The sequence below is a fragment of the Psammomys obesus genome, unplaced genomic scaffold (genome assembly GCF_907164565.1).
Source record: "Psammomys obesus unplaced genomic scaffold, mPsaObe1.curated_primary_1811, whole genome shotgun sequence".
NCBI classification, from domain to species: domain Eukaryota; kingdom Metazoa; phylum Chordata; class Mammalia; order Rodentia; family Muridae; genus Psammomys; species Psammomys obesus.
The window spans coordinates 2,695,272-2,712,809 of NW_026585895.1; the positions used below are offsets into that span (position 1 = coordinate 2,695,272).

The window sequence follows — 17,538 nt, forward strand, 5'->3', positions numbered from 1 at the left end:
TTAATTTAAAAAGGGGGGCCATAAATTTGAAAGAGAGCAAGGAGGAGAGTATGGGAGTATTTGGATGGAGAAAAAGGAACAATAATGTAACTATAATTGCAATAATAAAAAAATGAAAAAATAAGTTTAATAAAATGAATGCTTTTATTATACCTTTAACTAAAGTTGAGGTACTACAATAATTGGACAGTATGTTATACTTTAAATATCATTTTATTTTATAGGGAATCACAGTTTTATCAGGTGGAGAAGCCTCCGCGTTTTTCCTGGTGAGGTGGTGAGGATGATTTTGGAATACTGCCACTGGAGCGGGAGAACACCTTTGACAGAGTTGAAGATACCTTTGCTAGCACTTTAGAGCCTTGCTTGGAAATAATGTTCTTGGCCATTTCTGTGGGGAAAAAAATCATAATAAACTGAGTGATTGTTGAAGCAGTTGCATTTCAACAATGATTTAGAGTTCAGAAGTTGGCGCTGGTAAAATAATCTGTGAAAGATAAAGCACGGCTGCCTTACTTTCACTTGATTTGCTATGCTCCCCCGAAGGCATTGGGCCCAGCAATGTCTTCATTTATGGGTCATGAACTTTGGTGAGGTAGAAGACCCTGGCTAAGGTCATACAGGTAGAGTGAGTCTAAGCTGGGAATTCAGTCCAGTGATTTTGTCTCTGGGGTGTGGTGCCCACTTGATCTTGGAGAATTTCCAGGTGGGCATGCAACATCCACCTCTTGTCCCTCCTGAAAGCTACGTGAAAATACCTAATGAGCTGAAAAGGGAGATGCATTTCAATGGTCTGTGTGTGAGTTCTACTTTATACTGTTCAAGTTAAAGCAGAAATATATTAAAATGCTGTCATTTCTGGTCAATTTTGTGTAAATTTCCTTTTGAAAGTCCATAGGTATGTTCCTTTGTCATGTAAGATACAACTGCATAGATAATGAAAATGTCAGTATTTGGATTCGGTTTTTCTGTATCAGCTACTAACAACCTGAATCTTTAAGAAAATATCTCAACTTATGACGACTTGTTATAGGACTTGAAAACACATAAGATGTCAAAAACCCAACATTTTACTAGCTGTAATGTATGACTTTCAAAAGTCAGGAATCTTTAAATATCCATATTTAATTTCTCTTTAAAATCAAAGTAAGCTCGGAAAAGGCTACTAAGAACCTCGCATTTCAGTGACCAATGGCTCATGCCAGCTCCCCTGAGCCACTTACTCCACTTTTCTTGCATCATCCACCTTGTTCAGCAAGCAATCCTCCCACATGGATCACACTGCTGATGAACAAACACAGGCCCTAAAATCCTGGGCTCTGTGCAGCCCCGCAGCTATAGAACCTTAGAGAGCTTATTATAGTGTTCCTCCTCAACTATTTCCATCTGATTCTATAATGATATATGTATAACTGTGGCCTAATAAATGTTAGTTACACTGTTGTTCCTTGGCCTTCAAAGTTAAAGACAATTTATATAATAAACTTTAGACTTTTACACAAATGCTATGGATATTATTTCAATTTCTTATTAATAATGTATAAGGGAAAGGTCACTCATCCTGGAAAGATCAATGATAAAAATATCTACATTCACAATAATATCAATAAGAGCTATATTTTGTTGATGGTTAAACGTTTAGTTGCATTTTGTACCTGAAACATATTCCTTTGAGGGACGTGAACAGCTGGCCACACTTTTTGATCCTTCAAAGATGGTGATAAACTGTCAAGACAAATTGTCAGGCTTAGTCTCTGGACAGTAAAGACATACCAAGAATATCCAAAGAAATATCAACTATTTACGCTTTCATGCAAGTGAAATCTATGTTTTACCACCTGGAGTGAGCCTCCCACTCCCGAGACTCAGGCGGGTGAATTCTACCAGCTATCGTTCTAAGGATCTGTCTATGTGATTTGCCCGTGGCCACACAGCAACCAAAGGCTGAGCTCTGCTGACACTCGAGAAAAGTCAGCACTTTACCTACCCCTTCTTTGCACTCATTTCAATAAATTGTATTAAATTGCAAACATGTTTCTGAGAAAAAATAAAATGATAAGAGAGAAGCAAAATGCTTCACTTTGCAACCTTCAGTTTTCTCCATAGATAGTTTATCAGTTTACAGGGTTCTGAAGCGAGAGTCACTGTGGTTTTGATATTACCAGGGACATCCAGATACTGGTTGTATTCTGGAAATTTGCATCATTTCTTTGAATGAAAGAAGAGTACCTGTCCCTAAAGGGCAAGACACAGCTACTGCCAAGGCTCCAGTTCTCAAGGTAATTTCAAGTGTTCAAGAGAAACTTCAGTGCTTCTTGGCCATTCGATAGTCCGCTACTGAGAATTCTCTGTTTAGCTCCGTACCCCATTTTAACTGGATTACTTGGTTTGTTGAAGTTTAACTTCTTGATATTCTTTGTCTATTCTGGATATTAGCCCTTTGTCATATGTAGGGTTGGTGAAGATCCTTTCCCAGTCTGTAGGCTGATGTTTTGTTCTGACGACAGTGTCCTTTGCTTTACAGAAGCTTTTCTGTTTCAGGAGGTCCCATTTACTGATTGTTGATCTTGGAGCCTGTGCTGTTGGTGCTCTTCAGGAATTTGTCTCCTGTGCCAATGAGTTCAAGGCTCTTCCCCACTTTTTCTTCTAACAGATTCTAAGTGTGTCTGGTTTCACGTTGAGGTCTTTGATCCACTTGGACTTTTAGTTTTGTGCAGGGAATTGTTCAACATCATTAGTCATCAGGGAAATATAAATCAAAACAACTCTGAGATTCCATCTTAAATTAACATCCTTCAGAATGGCTAAAATCAAAAACTCATGGGACAGTGCATGTGGAGAGGTTTTGGTAAAAGAGATCAAGTTCGATATTGGAGTGCAAACTTGTACAACCACTTTGGAAATCAGTCTTACGCTTTCTCAGAAATTTGGAAATATCTCTTCCTCAAGATCCAGCTATACCACTCCTTGGCATATACCCAAAAGATACTGCATCATACGAGGACACTTGTGCAACTATATTCATAGTAGCTTTATTCATAATAGCAAAAAACTAGAAACAACACAAATGTCTCTCAACCAAAGAATGGATAAAGAAAAAACAGTGGAATACTATTCAGCTATTAAAAACAAGGAAATCATGAAATTTGCAGGCAAATTGATGTATCTGGAAAAGATCATCCTTACTGAGGCAACCTAGACCCAGAAACACAAGCATGGTATATATGCACTTATAAGATATTAGCCATATAATACAGGATAACCATACTACAACCAATAGACTTAAAGAAGCTAAGTAACAAGGAGCACCCTAGAGAGGATGCTTAATTCTCATTTAGAAGGGTAAATAGAATATACAATGGAAGTGGTTGAAAAGAGGGAATGGGATGGGAGCCTACCACAAATATCCTCTGAAAAACTCCACTCAGCAGGGCATTGAAGCAGATGCTGTGACTCATAGCCAAACTCTGGGCAGAGCCCTGGGAGTCTTATGGAAGAGTGTGGGCATAGAAGGATCTGGGACAGACAGGAGCTCCGCAGAAGACCAACAGAGAAAATAAATCTGGGCCTAGGGGGTCCTGCAGAGACTGATGCACCAACCAAGAACCATGCATAGAGATAACCTAGATTCCCTGCTCAGATGTAGCCCATGGCAGCTCAGGCTCCCTGTGGAGTGCCCTAGTAAGGGGAGCAGGAACTTTCTCTGATGTGGATTCTGTTGCCTGCTTTTCTATCACTTCTCCTTAGATGGGGGTTGGGCGGTGCTTCCAGGCCACAGAGAAAGAGGATGCAAGCAGTCCTGATAAGAACTGATAGGCTGGGGTCAGTTGGTAAAGGAGGAGGGCTCCCCATTTCTGAGGACTAGGGGAGGGGCGGGGGAAGGAGGAAGGAGGAAGGAACTGGAATAAGATTGAGGGGCTCTACGATTAGGCTGTAAAGTGAATAAATTAAAAAGAAATAAATTTAAATCTAAACCCCCCCCTCCCCAGGGAGGAGCAGCCCTGCAAGGCCACAGAGGAGGACTTTGTAGCCAGTCCTGAAGATATCTGATAAACCAGTATCAGATGAATAGGGAGGAGGTTCTCCCCTATCAGTGGACTTGGAAAGGGGCAGGGAGGAGATGAGGGTGGGAAGGTGGGATTGGGAGGGAGAGAGGGAGTGGGATCCAGCAGGGATACAGAGTTAACAAACTGTAACTAATATTAAAAAAATAAAAATTTAAAAAAAATCTAAAAAAGGAGGGAGAAACAATAAACTTATCAGACAGTGAAAAGGGAGAGAGAAACTTCACACAGACTTGCACGTTTCCTTTCCTACGTCTCTCCACGCGTCTTTCTCAGACTTTGCCCCCATAGTCTTCTGGTTAGAATGGCCTAGGGCTCTCTTTTCCTTGTGTGTTATGTTTCATACTCTGCTGGATTGCAGCCACCTCCAATTTCTGATGACAACAAAGCACAGAATTAAAATGAAAGTAGCAGGTCCACTCCATACTTTTCATCAGCTTGGAAGCTTACACTCTTGTAAGAAGCATTTTCTTTGAGAATTTTAGATGGCATCTCATCTTCATGACCAACACTTGTCAAAGCAAGGAGGTGTGAATGGCAGCAGGAAAAACAAACAAGCAAAAAGCTCCTCTTCACTACCCATGGGTTTATGTCATCAAAGTCTTCTAAGCAAACTTCATTTTCTCTTTTCTTTCTATGAAATTTCAAAGTTGTACCATGAAATAGTGAGAGAAAATGTAAGAAACAGTATTGACTGCTCTTTGAGCTTTGATTTTTCCCAGGTTGAATGTATACTATTTATTTTCAGATCCTCATACTGTTACCAGGTTTCAGTTGTAATCGATTAGGGATATGTGGGTAGGAGGGAGCAAGTTTATGTAGAGATGCTAGAATGACAGTTTTAACCATCTCTGGGTAATGGAGAGGAGAGCAAGCGAGGAGGTTTACCAGAGCAGAAGGCTGTGGACTCATTAGGAATTTAGCATCATTCAAAGAATGTTAATGACTCCCAGACTTGAACAGCAGAGCCTCTCTTCCATTGACATCATTTTATTTTCTTCAAGGTATGAATTAAATGAGTTGGAAATTGTTACATAGATGCTTAAAGGTTGAGTGTAGAAGTAAATTTTTTTTAATTGGCAAAAAATTGTTTAAGTGTGAACAGGATTTTATTAATTGGCTCTTAAAGCAGCACTATTTTGTAATACTATGAAGTTTCTGAGTTGCTGGTCATTTTGTAATTCTGTATTCACTAAGATGAGGTAAGTTATGAAGCTGATTTAAAATAAACCAAGAAGACATTGTGAAAAAGAATAAAGAGAGCTGGATGGCACATGTCTAAAGTCAGCATGCAGGGAGACAGAGGCAGGCAGGTCTCTGTGAGTTTGAGGCCAGCCTGGTCTACAAAGCAGGTTCAGGCCAGCCAAGGCTACACAGAGAAACCCTGTCTTGGAAAAACAAAACAAAAGAAAGAAGAATAAAAGGGATATGCGGCCGAATCTATTCAGCTGAAAGGGTTGAGGGAGGAGAGTGTTCCTCAGACCGTACCATGTGATTTGTCTGCATGTAAAGTCATTCTGTGGGAATAGTGCAGCATCTTTGAAGTTACCCTGTGTCCTGTCTACATCTACAACTTAATCACTGGACGCTTAGCACTAGACACAATCAAGTAACTCACCTTTAGGCTTTTCTTCAGAAAGAGATCAAGCTATTAATGGAATTGAAGTTACGTGCTGAGAACCAGCGGCTTACTCTACTCACCTAAACAAGGAATTCTGATTCAACTCCAAGGGGCAAAAACTTTCAAAAAGGGAATTTCAGATATTAAGGACAGGTCTCATTCAGATGGGGAGATCTGAGTGAGAAGGAATTGTTTATAGGGTAATGTTTCCTGATGTTCCTCAATAATGCTTCTCAGTCTCTGATAGAATTTGAAAACTGAGCTATTTTCAACTGGATCCCAGTGTACAGAAATTAGAAGATATTGAAAATCATTTACCTGAACACTGTTTGAGTCGCTTGTGTGTAGTTCCTGAGAACTTTCTGTAAAAGACAGGAAAAAATTTCATATACATATACATACATATACATTTCATATACATATATGCATACATACATATATTTGTTGATATTAATCCAGTATTTTCATATGAAATCATATAACATAGGCATGTAGGGTTATTATTTTTAATGCATAGGCAATTGGGACAAGTTTGAAACAAATGAGAGATCTAGAATATTAGAGCTGGTATTTGCCTTCCGCTTGGAAATTTCTCAGGAGACACAAGCTCTGCGTGTCAGTAGGTGGACATCTACGCAAAGCCACTCAGGCCTTGTGCCTGTTTTCCTAAAGCTCAAAAGACAGATCATCAGCCATCTTTGAGCCTGGGAAGGTGAGGGAAGTTTCTGCTACTGAGCATCGGGGCCAGGTGTCTGGGCCTGCTGGGAGCAGGACTTCTAAGCAGCAAATGTGGTACAAGGCCATTTTTGCTGGCTACAAGCGAGGGCTCCGGAACCAAAGACAGCATACAGCTCTTCTTAAAATTGAAGGTGTTTATGCCCGAGAGGAAACAGAATTTTACCTAGGCAAGAGATATGCTTATGTGTATAAAGCAAGAAACAATGAAGTGACTCCTAGAGGGGAGCCAAACAAAACCAGAGTGATCTGGGGAAAGTAACTCGGGCCCATGGGAACAGTGGCCTGGTTCATGCCAAATTCCAAAGCAGCCTGCCTGTGAAGGCCACTGGACACAGAATCCGTGTGATGCTGTGCCCTTCCAGGATTTAAACTAAAGAAAAGTAAATAAATAAAAGTGGATTTGTGCTCAAACAAGGATTGATAATCTTACTCCATGTCTGCTCTCTTGATTATCTTTTTTAGGTGTATAGATTTCATTATGTTTATTATATCTTATAGGTCTATATAAGTGAGTATATACCGTGTTTGTCTTTCTCCTTCTGGGATATTTCACTCAGGATGACCTTTTCTAGATCCCACCATTTGCCTGCAAATTTCATGATTTCCTCCTTTTTGATTGCTGAATAGTATTCCATTGTGTAAAAATACCACAATTTCTGTACCCATTCCTCCGTTGATGGACATCTGGGTTGTTTCCAGGTTCTGGTTATTACAAATAAAGCTGCTATAAACATGGTTGAGCAAATATCCCTTTTGTGTACTTGAGCAAACTTTGGGTATATACCTAGCAGTGGTATAGCTGGGTCTTGAGGAAGCACTATTCCTAATTGCCTGATAAAACAGGATTAGATGAATGGGGAGGAGGTCCCCCCTATTAGTGGACTTGGCAAGGGGCACGGTGGAGATGAGGGAGGGAGGGAGGGACTGGGAGGGAATGAGGGATCGGGACATGGCTGGGATACAGAGTTAATAAAATGTAACTGATTAGAAAAAAATAAAATTAAAAAAAAGTGGATTTGTGAAAAACAAACAAACAAAAAACAAACAAACAACGGAAGAGAGATTATCTTAATGCTGAAGCTTAAGGGACCCTCCAACTTTAGCATGTCTATATTATTTAATTACAAACGGTAAGCGAGCCAGGCATGGTGACACACACTCTCAGCAGAGGTAGTCTAATCTTTGTAAGTTCAAAGCCTGCCTGGTCTCCATAGCAAATTCCAGTGCAGACAGAGCTGCATAAAAAGAGCCTGACTCAAAAACAGAACACATAAATGCATTAAAGTAGAAAGCTATGATGTTTTGAAATGGCGAGTCAATACTCAGAGAAAATCCAGTGGAATCACATCAGATCAAAAAGTTGCCTGAGTCTTCAAGGGAGATGAGCATATCATTGAAACACAAGGAAGTAGAAACTAATTTGCAAGCAAAGGTTCCTGGAGACCCATTGTCAAGGAGACAACTATTGTAGCAGAGAAACTCTGTTGAGTCTTAGCTTCATTGCTTAGAACTGGCTGACAAATTAAATCTGAATTTTCTGGCTCAGTTTCCTCATAAGTAAAATGGAAATGAGACTATTTATTTTGACTAAATTATAAGAAGACAGGAGGACATACAGTGCATTCAAGTACTATGTACTCTGTACATGCTAAGCTATCAAAACCCATCACAAATAGATATACATTATTCTTTGGAAGAAATACAGATTCCAGAAAAAAAGTAAAGGCAAAAATATCAGACAAAATTAGTAACTTTACGATTGAATAGTTATATTCCTTAGGGATTTGATTCTACTTTATATTGTACACAAGTGAACTGACTTTTGTTTTGAAATGATTGAAAATATTTGGGTTTAACATGAGGGCCATAACTGTGGACACCAGTTGTTGTTCTTGTTAATAACGTTACTACAACACGTAGGCATTAGGACCATCTACTCAGCTGCACTGGTTAAGAGTTATATAAAAGTTCCAGGTATTTAATCAGCTCAGCTATACACACTTACTTGAGATTTTGTTTTGTATTGTATGAAATTAGGCATAAGCGTGTTGAACCTGACCTCCCCATTGAAATTTATATTGAAATGCCCAACAATTCATGTTTTCTCAGCTTCAATGTCCAATGGACACTTTCGTCTCATAACAAACTGTTTCACATTCTTCCTCTCTACTCCTTTGCTTCATTCATTCCTGTATCATTCAATGTTTTTAACATCTAGATGCCAATATGCTGTTTTAGGCTTTGATGAACATCAATCCAGCAAGCTTATGTTCAAAGAAGCAGTCAGGATTAAATAATTAAAAGACACAAGCATTTAGACAACTGCACTGGAGAAAAGTAAAGCAAATACATGACCTAGATAAGGCACAGAAGGCCATTAATTTCAGTCTCAGGGGCTGGGATTAGAGGAGACCTCTCTGGGAAAGTGAAATGGAAAAAGTCTAAGGTGAGAAAAGAATAAGACAGGCTAAAGAGAAAGAATACTCCAGAAGTGAAAGGCTCTTCGGGATGGAAGGACAGCGGAGTTTTCTGGGGCAGAGGAAGCCACAAGGGAAATGGAGGTACAAAAGGTAATCAGGACAGTGATGAGCTAATGATGGAAGGTCTTGAAATAATGTCTCTTCAAATAATGTCCTTAGTAAAACAGAAAGGACTCTTCAACCTCTGGATTTATCTAATGTTCTTATCCTTGGACTCTTCACCTCAAGCTAACAGGTAAATCCCCAAAGAAAATGCATAATACAAACACCAAAGCAAGACAAAGCCAAATAATTCACCAAATTTCACCACAAGGAGCGAGCCCTAGTGCGCACTTGCAGACAGGACGTGCGCTAAGGAGTGAGAGCAGAGACCAGCACTAGGCAGTTCCCGGCCGGATCTTAGAACCTGGTTCAGAGCTCGGAAATCTCCCTGGTGACTGACATCATGCGTACAGATTGTGATACCTTAATGGTGTTCAAACAGAATTACAACTAACAATGGTGAAAACTACCCCTGCACCCAAGTTGAGAGAAAACTACCCCTATACCACGTTGAGTAGGTTTCAGGGCAGCAGTCAGGATACGTTTGTGGCTTGAAGTTCAAGCCCATACTGTAGTAAAATCGACCCCTATACCTCTTCTCTGTAGTGCTATTATCTAGTCAGATTTATCTCCCAAGGTCTGAACTAATATTGGACTAAACCATTCTAAATATGGGGTAAGAAGTCCATAAAAGCTGATATTTTAAAAAGTGAAGCAGCTCATTCTAGCCAGACTTGAAAGTGAACACTCTAGCTAGTCTTTAAAGGGCCTCTGCATCCTAATAGGGGTGCGCTCTGCTGGAACAAAGCATAACTTCTCCACGAGAAAAATTAATCCAGTTCTAGTCCAGATATAAAGCTAGCATAACAATACATGCTTCTTTTCTCCCAGGAAGATGGTCATGATAAATTTACATACTTCTGATCAAATTCATGTAAGACAAAGTGTTCAGCTAGTTTTATTAGCTGGCTGAAATGATAATGGATGCTTCCCCAAAACAAACATACTAAATAGAAAAATAAACACTTTCAAGGTTGATAACTAACGTTTTCTAACCTAAGTAATTAGGCTATCACAATAGTCAACAAAGTTTCTTGTTCATCAGTTTTTAAAAGTTAAGAAAAATATCCAACCTTCTAATGCATTAGCCTTTGGATCTGGTACACATTCTTCTGCTTCACTAAAATAAAAAGAACAAATTTTAATGTGCACATTTAAGAGATGAAGAAGATACTGGCTGAGAACACTATGTCATTCTTCCTGTGAACACAAACATGGGATAGCACGTGCTGTTTCATGTCATGAGAACACTGGCATTGCTGTGCAGACCTCGCTATCTCATGCCTCCTGACCATGCTTTGTACTTAAACAGTGATACCCCTTCTTCTTTTATACCTCCAGGAAGTCACTATTTTACTTTGTGTCTTAAGGATTTTGACTACTCTGGATGAGCAGCATCAAAGCTACGTTTGTCATTTTGTGATTTAATTAGTCCAACGTCATCCACATTCATGTGTACTGCAGCAAGTCCTGATCTTCTTTAAATAGTGGGTATACTCTGCAGGATTTGTGAGAGCTCATCCACTGACAAACATTGCATGTTGCTTACTTTGCTGCTCTGTTGTGAATCTTGCTGCTTTGGATACAAGTTCACAAATATCAGCTGCAGTACCTGCTTTCAGGTCTTTGAGAAATATACTCAAAATTTCTGGGTCACATGCTTGTGGCATGCTAAGTTCTTTAGGAAAGCTTCACACTTCTTTTAACAGTGATTTCACAATTTTATAATTTTACCATCAGTGCATAAAGGTTTCAATTTCTTTTCATCCTCAGTACTCATTTTCTTTCCTTCCTCCTTACCTTCCCTTTTCCCTTCAGCTATTCTCATGGGTTCAAATGGCATATTCTGTGATTTCAATTTGCATTTTCTTAGTGATTAGTGATGTGGAGTAACTTTCATGTACTTTTTGTACATCTTTATAGAGGATTTTTCTGTTCAGGTATTTTGCATTTTTATTGTGCTGTTGTTTTACTTTGAGGTATGAAACTGAGCAGGAATCTTTCTGTGCTGATCCTAAGGATATCTTTCAGGTTTTAACAACAACCTCAAACAACAACAGCACCCTATCACATTAGCAAGTATCTGATTCAAGACATTTATCCGCTGGGGAGCAGGTACTGAGACAAATATGTGGTAGAGAAGTGAAAACACAGCATCGCATGCTGAGAGAAAACTTAAGACTTCTAGCAGAGTGAACACATGGAGTCAGAAGTGAGGGCTTGGTGATGGGCACTTTCTTAGATCCCGCTTTCCTACCAGCCCCATTCTTCCCATAAGCCCTACTTTCATCAAGTTTGTATTTCATTAAGTTTTATCTACCTGGAAAGAAGCTCGTCTTGGTTGTATGATGATGAACTCATAATTCTGTGTATGAAGTGCTGTGTTGGTTCAGTAACATGGATTTCTTCTTTCTGTAAAATACAAATCAGGTTTTATATGCAATAGAGCTTGATATATACTTTCTCCCCCATTGGAATTTTTGTATCCTAGTCAATATTTCAATGAAAGTTTTAGAGAGTACTTTAAATATTATTTAAAAATTAATAGACGTATAAGTCTTTTTAAACGGCTCTGTAAAGATATTCTACATTATACTAGGTCTTGAACACATTTTAAACATAAACCTAGTATAGCTATTGAAAATATACAATCTATTTTTAGACTTTAAAATACTTTAATTGCAGTTTATTGTATTAAATAAGAGAGCAGAGCTACAACTTTAGGCTTCCCATACTCTTGTCTGATCAGGCATTTTTAGCACATACTCTGATCTGTTTGTTGGCAAATTCAGTGCTTCTGGTTTGACTGTAGTTACATGTGTTTATTTTCTGTAGTTTGCTGCAGCTTTTGTGCTAGCCTAAGAACAAAAGCACAAAAACTGTGTTAAGATGTTTCATTAAGGCAATTGTATCATTAGGAAATCCCACATCATGTGATTTTCCAAACATCTGATTAGTACAGACTTGTGGACAGGGTAAAACCAAAAGGGTCGTTGAGTCTCTCCTCACTTGACAGCTTGATGCAGTAACACAAACTGTGTGCTCAATCATGATCAAGAACTTTAATGGATGAATGTAAAAATGATGTCAAAATACTTTGAATAACTTGTTACGTGTAGAAAATATGTGGAAAAGTATATTTAAAAACCTTACATTTACCATGCAACTTCTAAGAAAGGTGACATAACTTTTTATTAAGTGAAAGCATGAATTCGAACCAAGATAATGGTTTTCTTTTTGTTATTATTTGTTTTCATTACTGCGGATTGGGCCTACGTCTAAGCAAATGCTATGCAACCATATGGCTTTCCACAGATCATTTATAACTTCTTTATAACTCAGCCAGCACATCTGGATTCATCCTATTGATGTAAGGTTTTCTATGGATGTGCAACAAATATGTACAGCCAAATACAAAATGCAATCCATTGTTTAATTAATGAGGCTGAATTTCCTTAAGCAGTTTCCATTTTCCATTTTTCCTTCAGCTAGGAGTAATAGGTTTCTTTCTATCAAATAGTTAATTGAGTTTCATGTTCTGTTAATTATTTAATGTACACTATATATCTGCAGACCTATGCAGATAATGACTCTCCCTTAATATGCTTTGCTGGATAATGAAGGTGAAGCCTAGAAGAAAAATGGATGAGTTGTTCACCTTCCCGACTATGGGGAGTTTTGTGTGTGACCTACCTTATATTGTGTCTTGTCCCTACAAGATGATGCTTCTGCCAGGCTTTTGGGAGAGGACACACGGAGCTCAGAAGCAGCTCTTTCAGCCTGTGTCTCACTGGGTGCTGTCTGATTTCCAGTTGTTTCAATGATTTCAATATTTTCGCCAGATGTGGGATGACAGCATTTGCTTAGTGATAAGAACTTTCTCAGGCTGCTTGTGCTCGTCTTGGGAGAAACAACTTGGGTTTCTACGGGTTTCACAACTTCTTGAACTTGGTCTTCAGAAATTTCTTTTAAACACTGGTGTCCAACAACCTCTCCCAAAACAATCTCCTCCTCATCAGAAACGATGCCCTCTCTGAAGCTACTTTCTGAATCTTTTTGACCAATATCATGAGCTACTAACCGAATAATCAGATCTTTTTTGCTATTAATATCCTTCAAAAGTTCTACTCTGGTGATATCAGGCCTTCTTACATTTTGAAATGAATTTCTGCCAACAGCCTAGAATTAAACATACAATCAATATTAAAAATAAATATCTCAATTACTTCTCAAATATTACTTTGTATCATAGCTATTTTTTATGATTTCTTACTTCAATCTAGCAAATCTCTTCAAATACCTTTTACTAATATATTTTCATTATTTTAAAAGAAGTTTAGATAAAAACTATGCAGTACTTGCTTTTATCTAGCATTATTTTTACATTGAGATATTACTCTGTCATAGCTTATTCCAAATATCTTGTCTAACAGAATGGTTTAAGTTATACATTTTATTTTAAAATAAACCTGATGTTTTCTTTTTGTCATTTTTCTTAAAAATTGTTATAGAACTACATAATTAACTTGTATTTTATGTTCTCAGTAAGGAATTCTGTGTAAATATAGACATTCATTTTTAATGAAATAGCAAGACTTTACTTCGACTGATAAAAACAATGACTCCCTGAGATCATGATCTTCAGATAATTTTTTACCCTACAATCTTATTCTTTGTTTTTTGGCAAAAATATGTAAATCTTCATTTCTTTCTCATATTTCACTCCAATTACTCAAATTATCTCACTCTTAATTTTATAAATAAATCCAAGAAAAGGTTACTGTAATTCAATAAACAGATCACTTCACTTCTGTAGCTTTTCACTATATCATAGAAATTATAAATTACTTTATAACTAATCTTTGACTCAACCTTCCTTTGCAGCTTTCCAAACCGTATTTCCAAGTGATAACATTTTAGAAATAGTGTGACCTCAAGATCTAGCTATAGCACTCCTATGCATATATGCAAATTATTCTCAAGTACACAACAAAGACATTTGCTCAACCATGATCATAGGAGCATCCATCAACTGAGGAATGGATACAGAAATTGTGGTGCATTTACACAATGGAAATCTACTCAGCAATTAAAAACAAAGAAATAATGAAGTTTACAGGCAGATGGTGGGAACTAGAAAATATCATCCTGAGTGAGGTATCCCAGAAGTAGAAACAGATGGTATATACTCACTTATAAGTGTATATTAGACATATAATATAGGATAAACATACTAAAATCTGTGCACCTAAAGAAACTATGCAAAAAGGAGGACCGTGGGTAAGATGCTCAATCCTCATTCAGAAAGGCAAACAAGATAGACATCGGAAGAGGGAGAAAACAGAGAAGAGGACAGGGGCCTACCACAGAGGGCTTCTGAAAGACTCTACCCAGTAGGGTATCAAAGCAGACGTTGTGAATCATAGCCAAACTTTGGGCAGAGTGCAGGGAACCTTATGAGAAAAGGGGAGATAGAAATACCTGGAAGGGACAGGAGCGCCACAAGGAGAGCAACAGAACCAAAAAATCTGGGCACAGGGGTCTTTTCTGAGACTGATACTCCAACCAAGGACCATTCATGGAGATAACTTAGAAACTCTGCCCAGATGTAGCCCATGGCAGCTCATTGTCCAAGTGGGTTTCCCTAGTAATGGGAACAGGCACTGTCTCTGACATGAACTCAGTGGCTGGCTCTTTGGTCCCTTCCCCCTGAAGGGGGGGGCATTACCAGGCCACAGAGGAAGATAATGCAGCCAGTCCTGAGGAGACCTGATAGGCTAGGGTCAGATAGAAGGGAGGAGGACCTCTTCTATCAGTGGACTGGGCAAGGGACATGGGATGAGAAGGAGGAGGGACGGAGGGAGGGGGGCAGGGAAGGGGCTACAGCTGGGATACAAAGTGAATAAACTGTAATAAATAAATAATGAGAAAATCTTCTGTGGAAATAAATTATTTAGCAGCAATTCTTTAAATATTGTAAACAATTAACTTTATTTGTTATATGTAAAAAGTATTAATGTTAGAAAATCCAAATACATGCAACATGGTTGTAGATTTGTTACTGAAGATGGTTTAAATATGTCTCATTAGGTAAAAAGTATGGCCTCTCTAAGCAGAGTATTAGTGTTAAACCATGAGGCAAAGCCAAGAGCCTAAAGTACCTGACCTACAGGTTTTGTTTATGTTTTTTTTGTTTGTTTGTTTGTTTTGGTCTGTCCCTTGGTTGACAAAGGACATGGCACACTCAGACTGGCGTGTGAGATTTCTGTGCTCCGAATTCTACATGGCTGCTGATTGTTTATTACTGTTGTTGTTTTTCTACTACTACTATTACTGCTGCTGCTATAACTAATATTATTATTAAATGAATTTTCCCCTCAAAAAAAATGTGGTATTTGTTTTTGTTTAAACTCACTGTTTTCTGTTGCTTGTATGTGACCTAAGTAAAGTTGGTAACCAGGAAAAGGGTTTGTTATGGATGGCTTTATAGATGATAAAGATTTATTTTAATAATATTAGAAGATGTCCGTACAAAGTTTACTCTCAGGGAATTGATTATGTATAAATGAATGCTGCATAAATATATGCTAATGTAGCAATGAAAACTCAGAGAAAGAAATTGGAAGGCTCAAAGGGACTATCATGTATTGTTAAAAATAAATGACATCAACAGAAGTATAATTGCACAGTAATTTTAGTATTTCAGCTTGAAAACATAAAGCACACACCTACAGTTTTAGCACTGAGAGGCAGAGGCCTGATAGTCAGAGGCAGCTCACGAGAGCCTGGGTTAACTTTTTTCTGGAGATACATGGACAAATATCTGCTCATCTCAAAGAGAGCACAGGGATAGAGTAAAAATGCCGTAGAAACAAACAAGCCACCACTGCCGCCACCACCAAACAATTCCGCCCAACTCTAGCTTATTAGTTTTACTCAAACTTGTGAGTTTACCGTGGCTGTTTACAGTAATATGGGTGAGAGATTACTTATAGAAGCACATATTAGTACAAAATCCCACCCCAGCATGGGTGATGAGTCACTCTGATTTCATCCCTTGGCTCCCTGGACAGTTTCCAGGTAGCTTTCCACTGTCTAGTGGCTGTTACTGCTGAAATGATGTTGAGGAGAATCTTGTGAATCTTATAAGCCCCAGGAGCTTCCTGAGACTTGAAAGTGTTATTTAATAACACTTGAGTCTTAATAAGCCTCTATCTAAATCAGAATGTTATATTTGGAAGAAATAGCTAAACATCACCAGCCTTCATAATGAGTTCTAGGTTGGTCAGGTCTAAACAATGACTCTGTCTTCAACAACACAATCAAGCAATCAGACCAACCACTAATTAACTTATTATCAGCCATAAGACTTAATCCAGAGATTTTTTTTTACGTCATTCTGGCAAAAAAAAAAAAAAAAAATTGAAGTGTTTATTCTTGAGAACAGAGAATATAGTTTTATACTTGCGTCAGTGCAATGGCAGACTACGTCCATTTAATGAATAAATAAAAACCAACAACAAACAAGCCCTCAAAAATGAGCACATTCAATGTGAGGAGTTTGAGTAGAACCCCCTACCAGGAATGGGTTGTTTCTTATTTAGCTGTAGCTCAAGGGGCCTATGGGAAGGGGTCCTAAGACCCCTCGAGACACTGGAAGGCTATCGGGTACCGTACCCTCCACAACCTGACAGTAAAATACCCTAGACAGCACATGGAGAGAGAGAGCTGGTGCCTGACTAGAAGCTTCGTTTCCTAACTACCGACTGGCTTCCATGGCACATAAGGCACTGTGCATGCTGCCAGAGGTAAACAGCAGTTTTCAGTATGGTCTACCTGCAGACCATGGAACACACAGCAGTGACCTGACCAGCGGCACAAAGTTAGGGCAGTAGCTAAATTTTTGCTTACATGTAAACTTAATGAGATAGAACCCAGTGCTGCTCACGTGGCCAAGAACCCGAGACTAGAGAGATCATTGGCTTAGCAGGAAACCTGTCACTATTCCTTTGGTAAATAAAATGATCTCTCATGGACATATGGCTATACTCATAGCAATCCTTTTGTCAGAGAATAAGCTTCTTGGTAATTAACACAGAGATCCACGACTGGAAAGTGTAAAGAAAGTAAGAGACTCAGCCCTAAAGGGGGTGTCTATGCCAAACCCCACCCTCAAGACCCAGGGATCTGTGGAGAAGAGGAACCGCCAGGGTCACAGGTGTCTCCTAGACAACGCAGCAGCGCTGTTGAACCTATGAATTCACAAGGAGGGTGACAGTATGACAGGGCCTGCACAAGTGTAGATCACAAAACCTTCCGGGAGTGAGGAGAGAGAGTGGGCACGCAGTCATCCCTAAGCCCTGTGTAAGTGCTCTCACGCTGAGAAACGAAAAACCAGTGCTCCCTGATGGAGTGCTCTAGGGTGCAAGCACAGCCAGGGGCACACTCATGGCCAAGGGTCCTGGCTTGTGCAAACTGAACTCTGGGGATTTTTGTGTGCTTTTTTCTTTTGGGAGTTTTTGTCTTTTTTTTT

General features: G+C 38.8%; 1 protein-coding gene and 1 pseudogene across 1 annotated transcript in view; one reads left to right on the forward strand and one right to left on the reverse strand.

Annotated features, from left to right (window-relative positions):
• Window positions 1-239: 239 nt before the first annotated feature.
• Fsip2 (fibrous sheath interacting protein 2) overlaps window positions 240-17,538 on the reverse strand; it is a 73,901-nt gene continuing 56,602 nt past the window's right edge. Inside the window, exons 20-25 of the mRNA XM_055600507.1 lie at window positions 12,699-13,184; window positions 11,326-11,417; window positions 10,079-10,125; window positions 6,004-6,047; window positions 1,656-1,725; window positions 240-391 (exon numbers count right to left, since the gene is read on the reverse strand). Of these exons, the coding sequence (XP_055456482.1) occupies window positions 240-391; window positions 1,656-1,725; window positions 6,004-6,047; window positions 10,079-10,125; window positions 11,326-11,417; window positions 12,699-13,184 (891 nt within the window). The remainder of the gene's footprint in view (window positions 392-1,655; window positions 1,726-6,003; window positions 6,048-10,078; window positions 10,126-11,325; window positions 11,418-12,698; window positions 13,185-17,538) is intronic.
• Window positions 6,473-6,792, forward strand: LOC129671650 (60S ribosomal protein L35a-like; annotated as a pseudogene).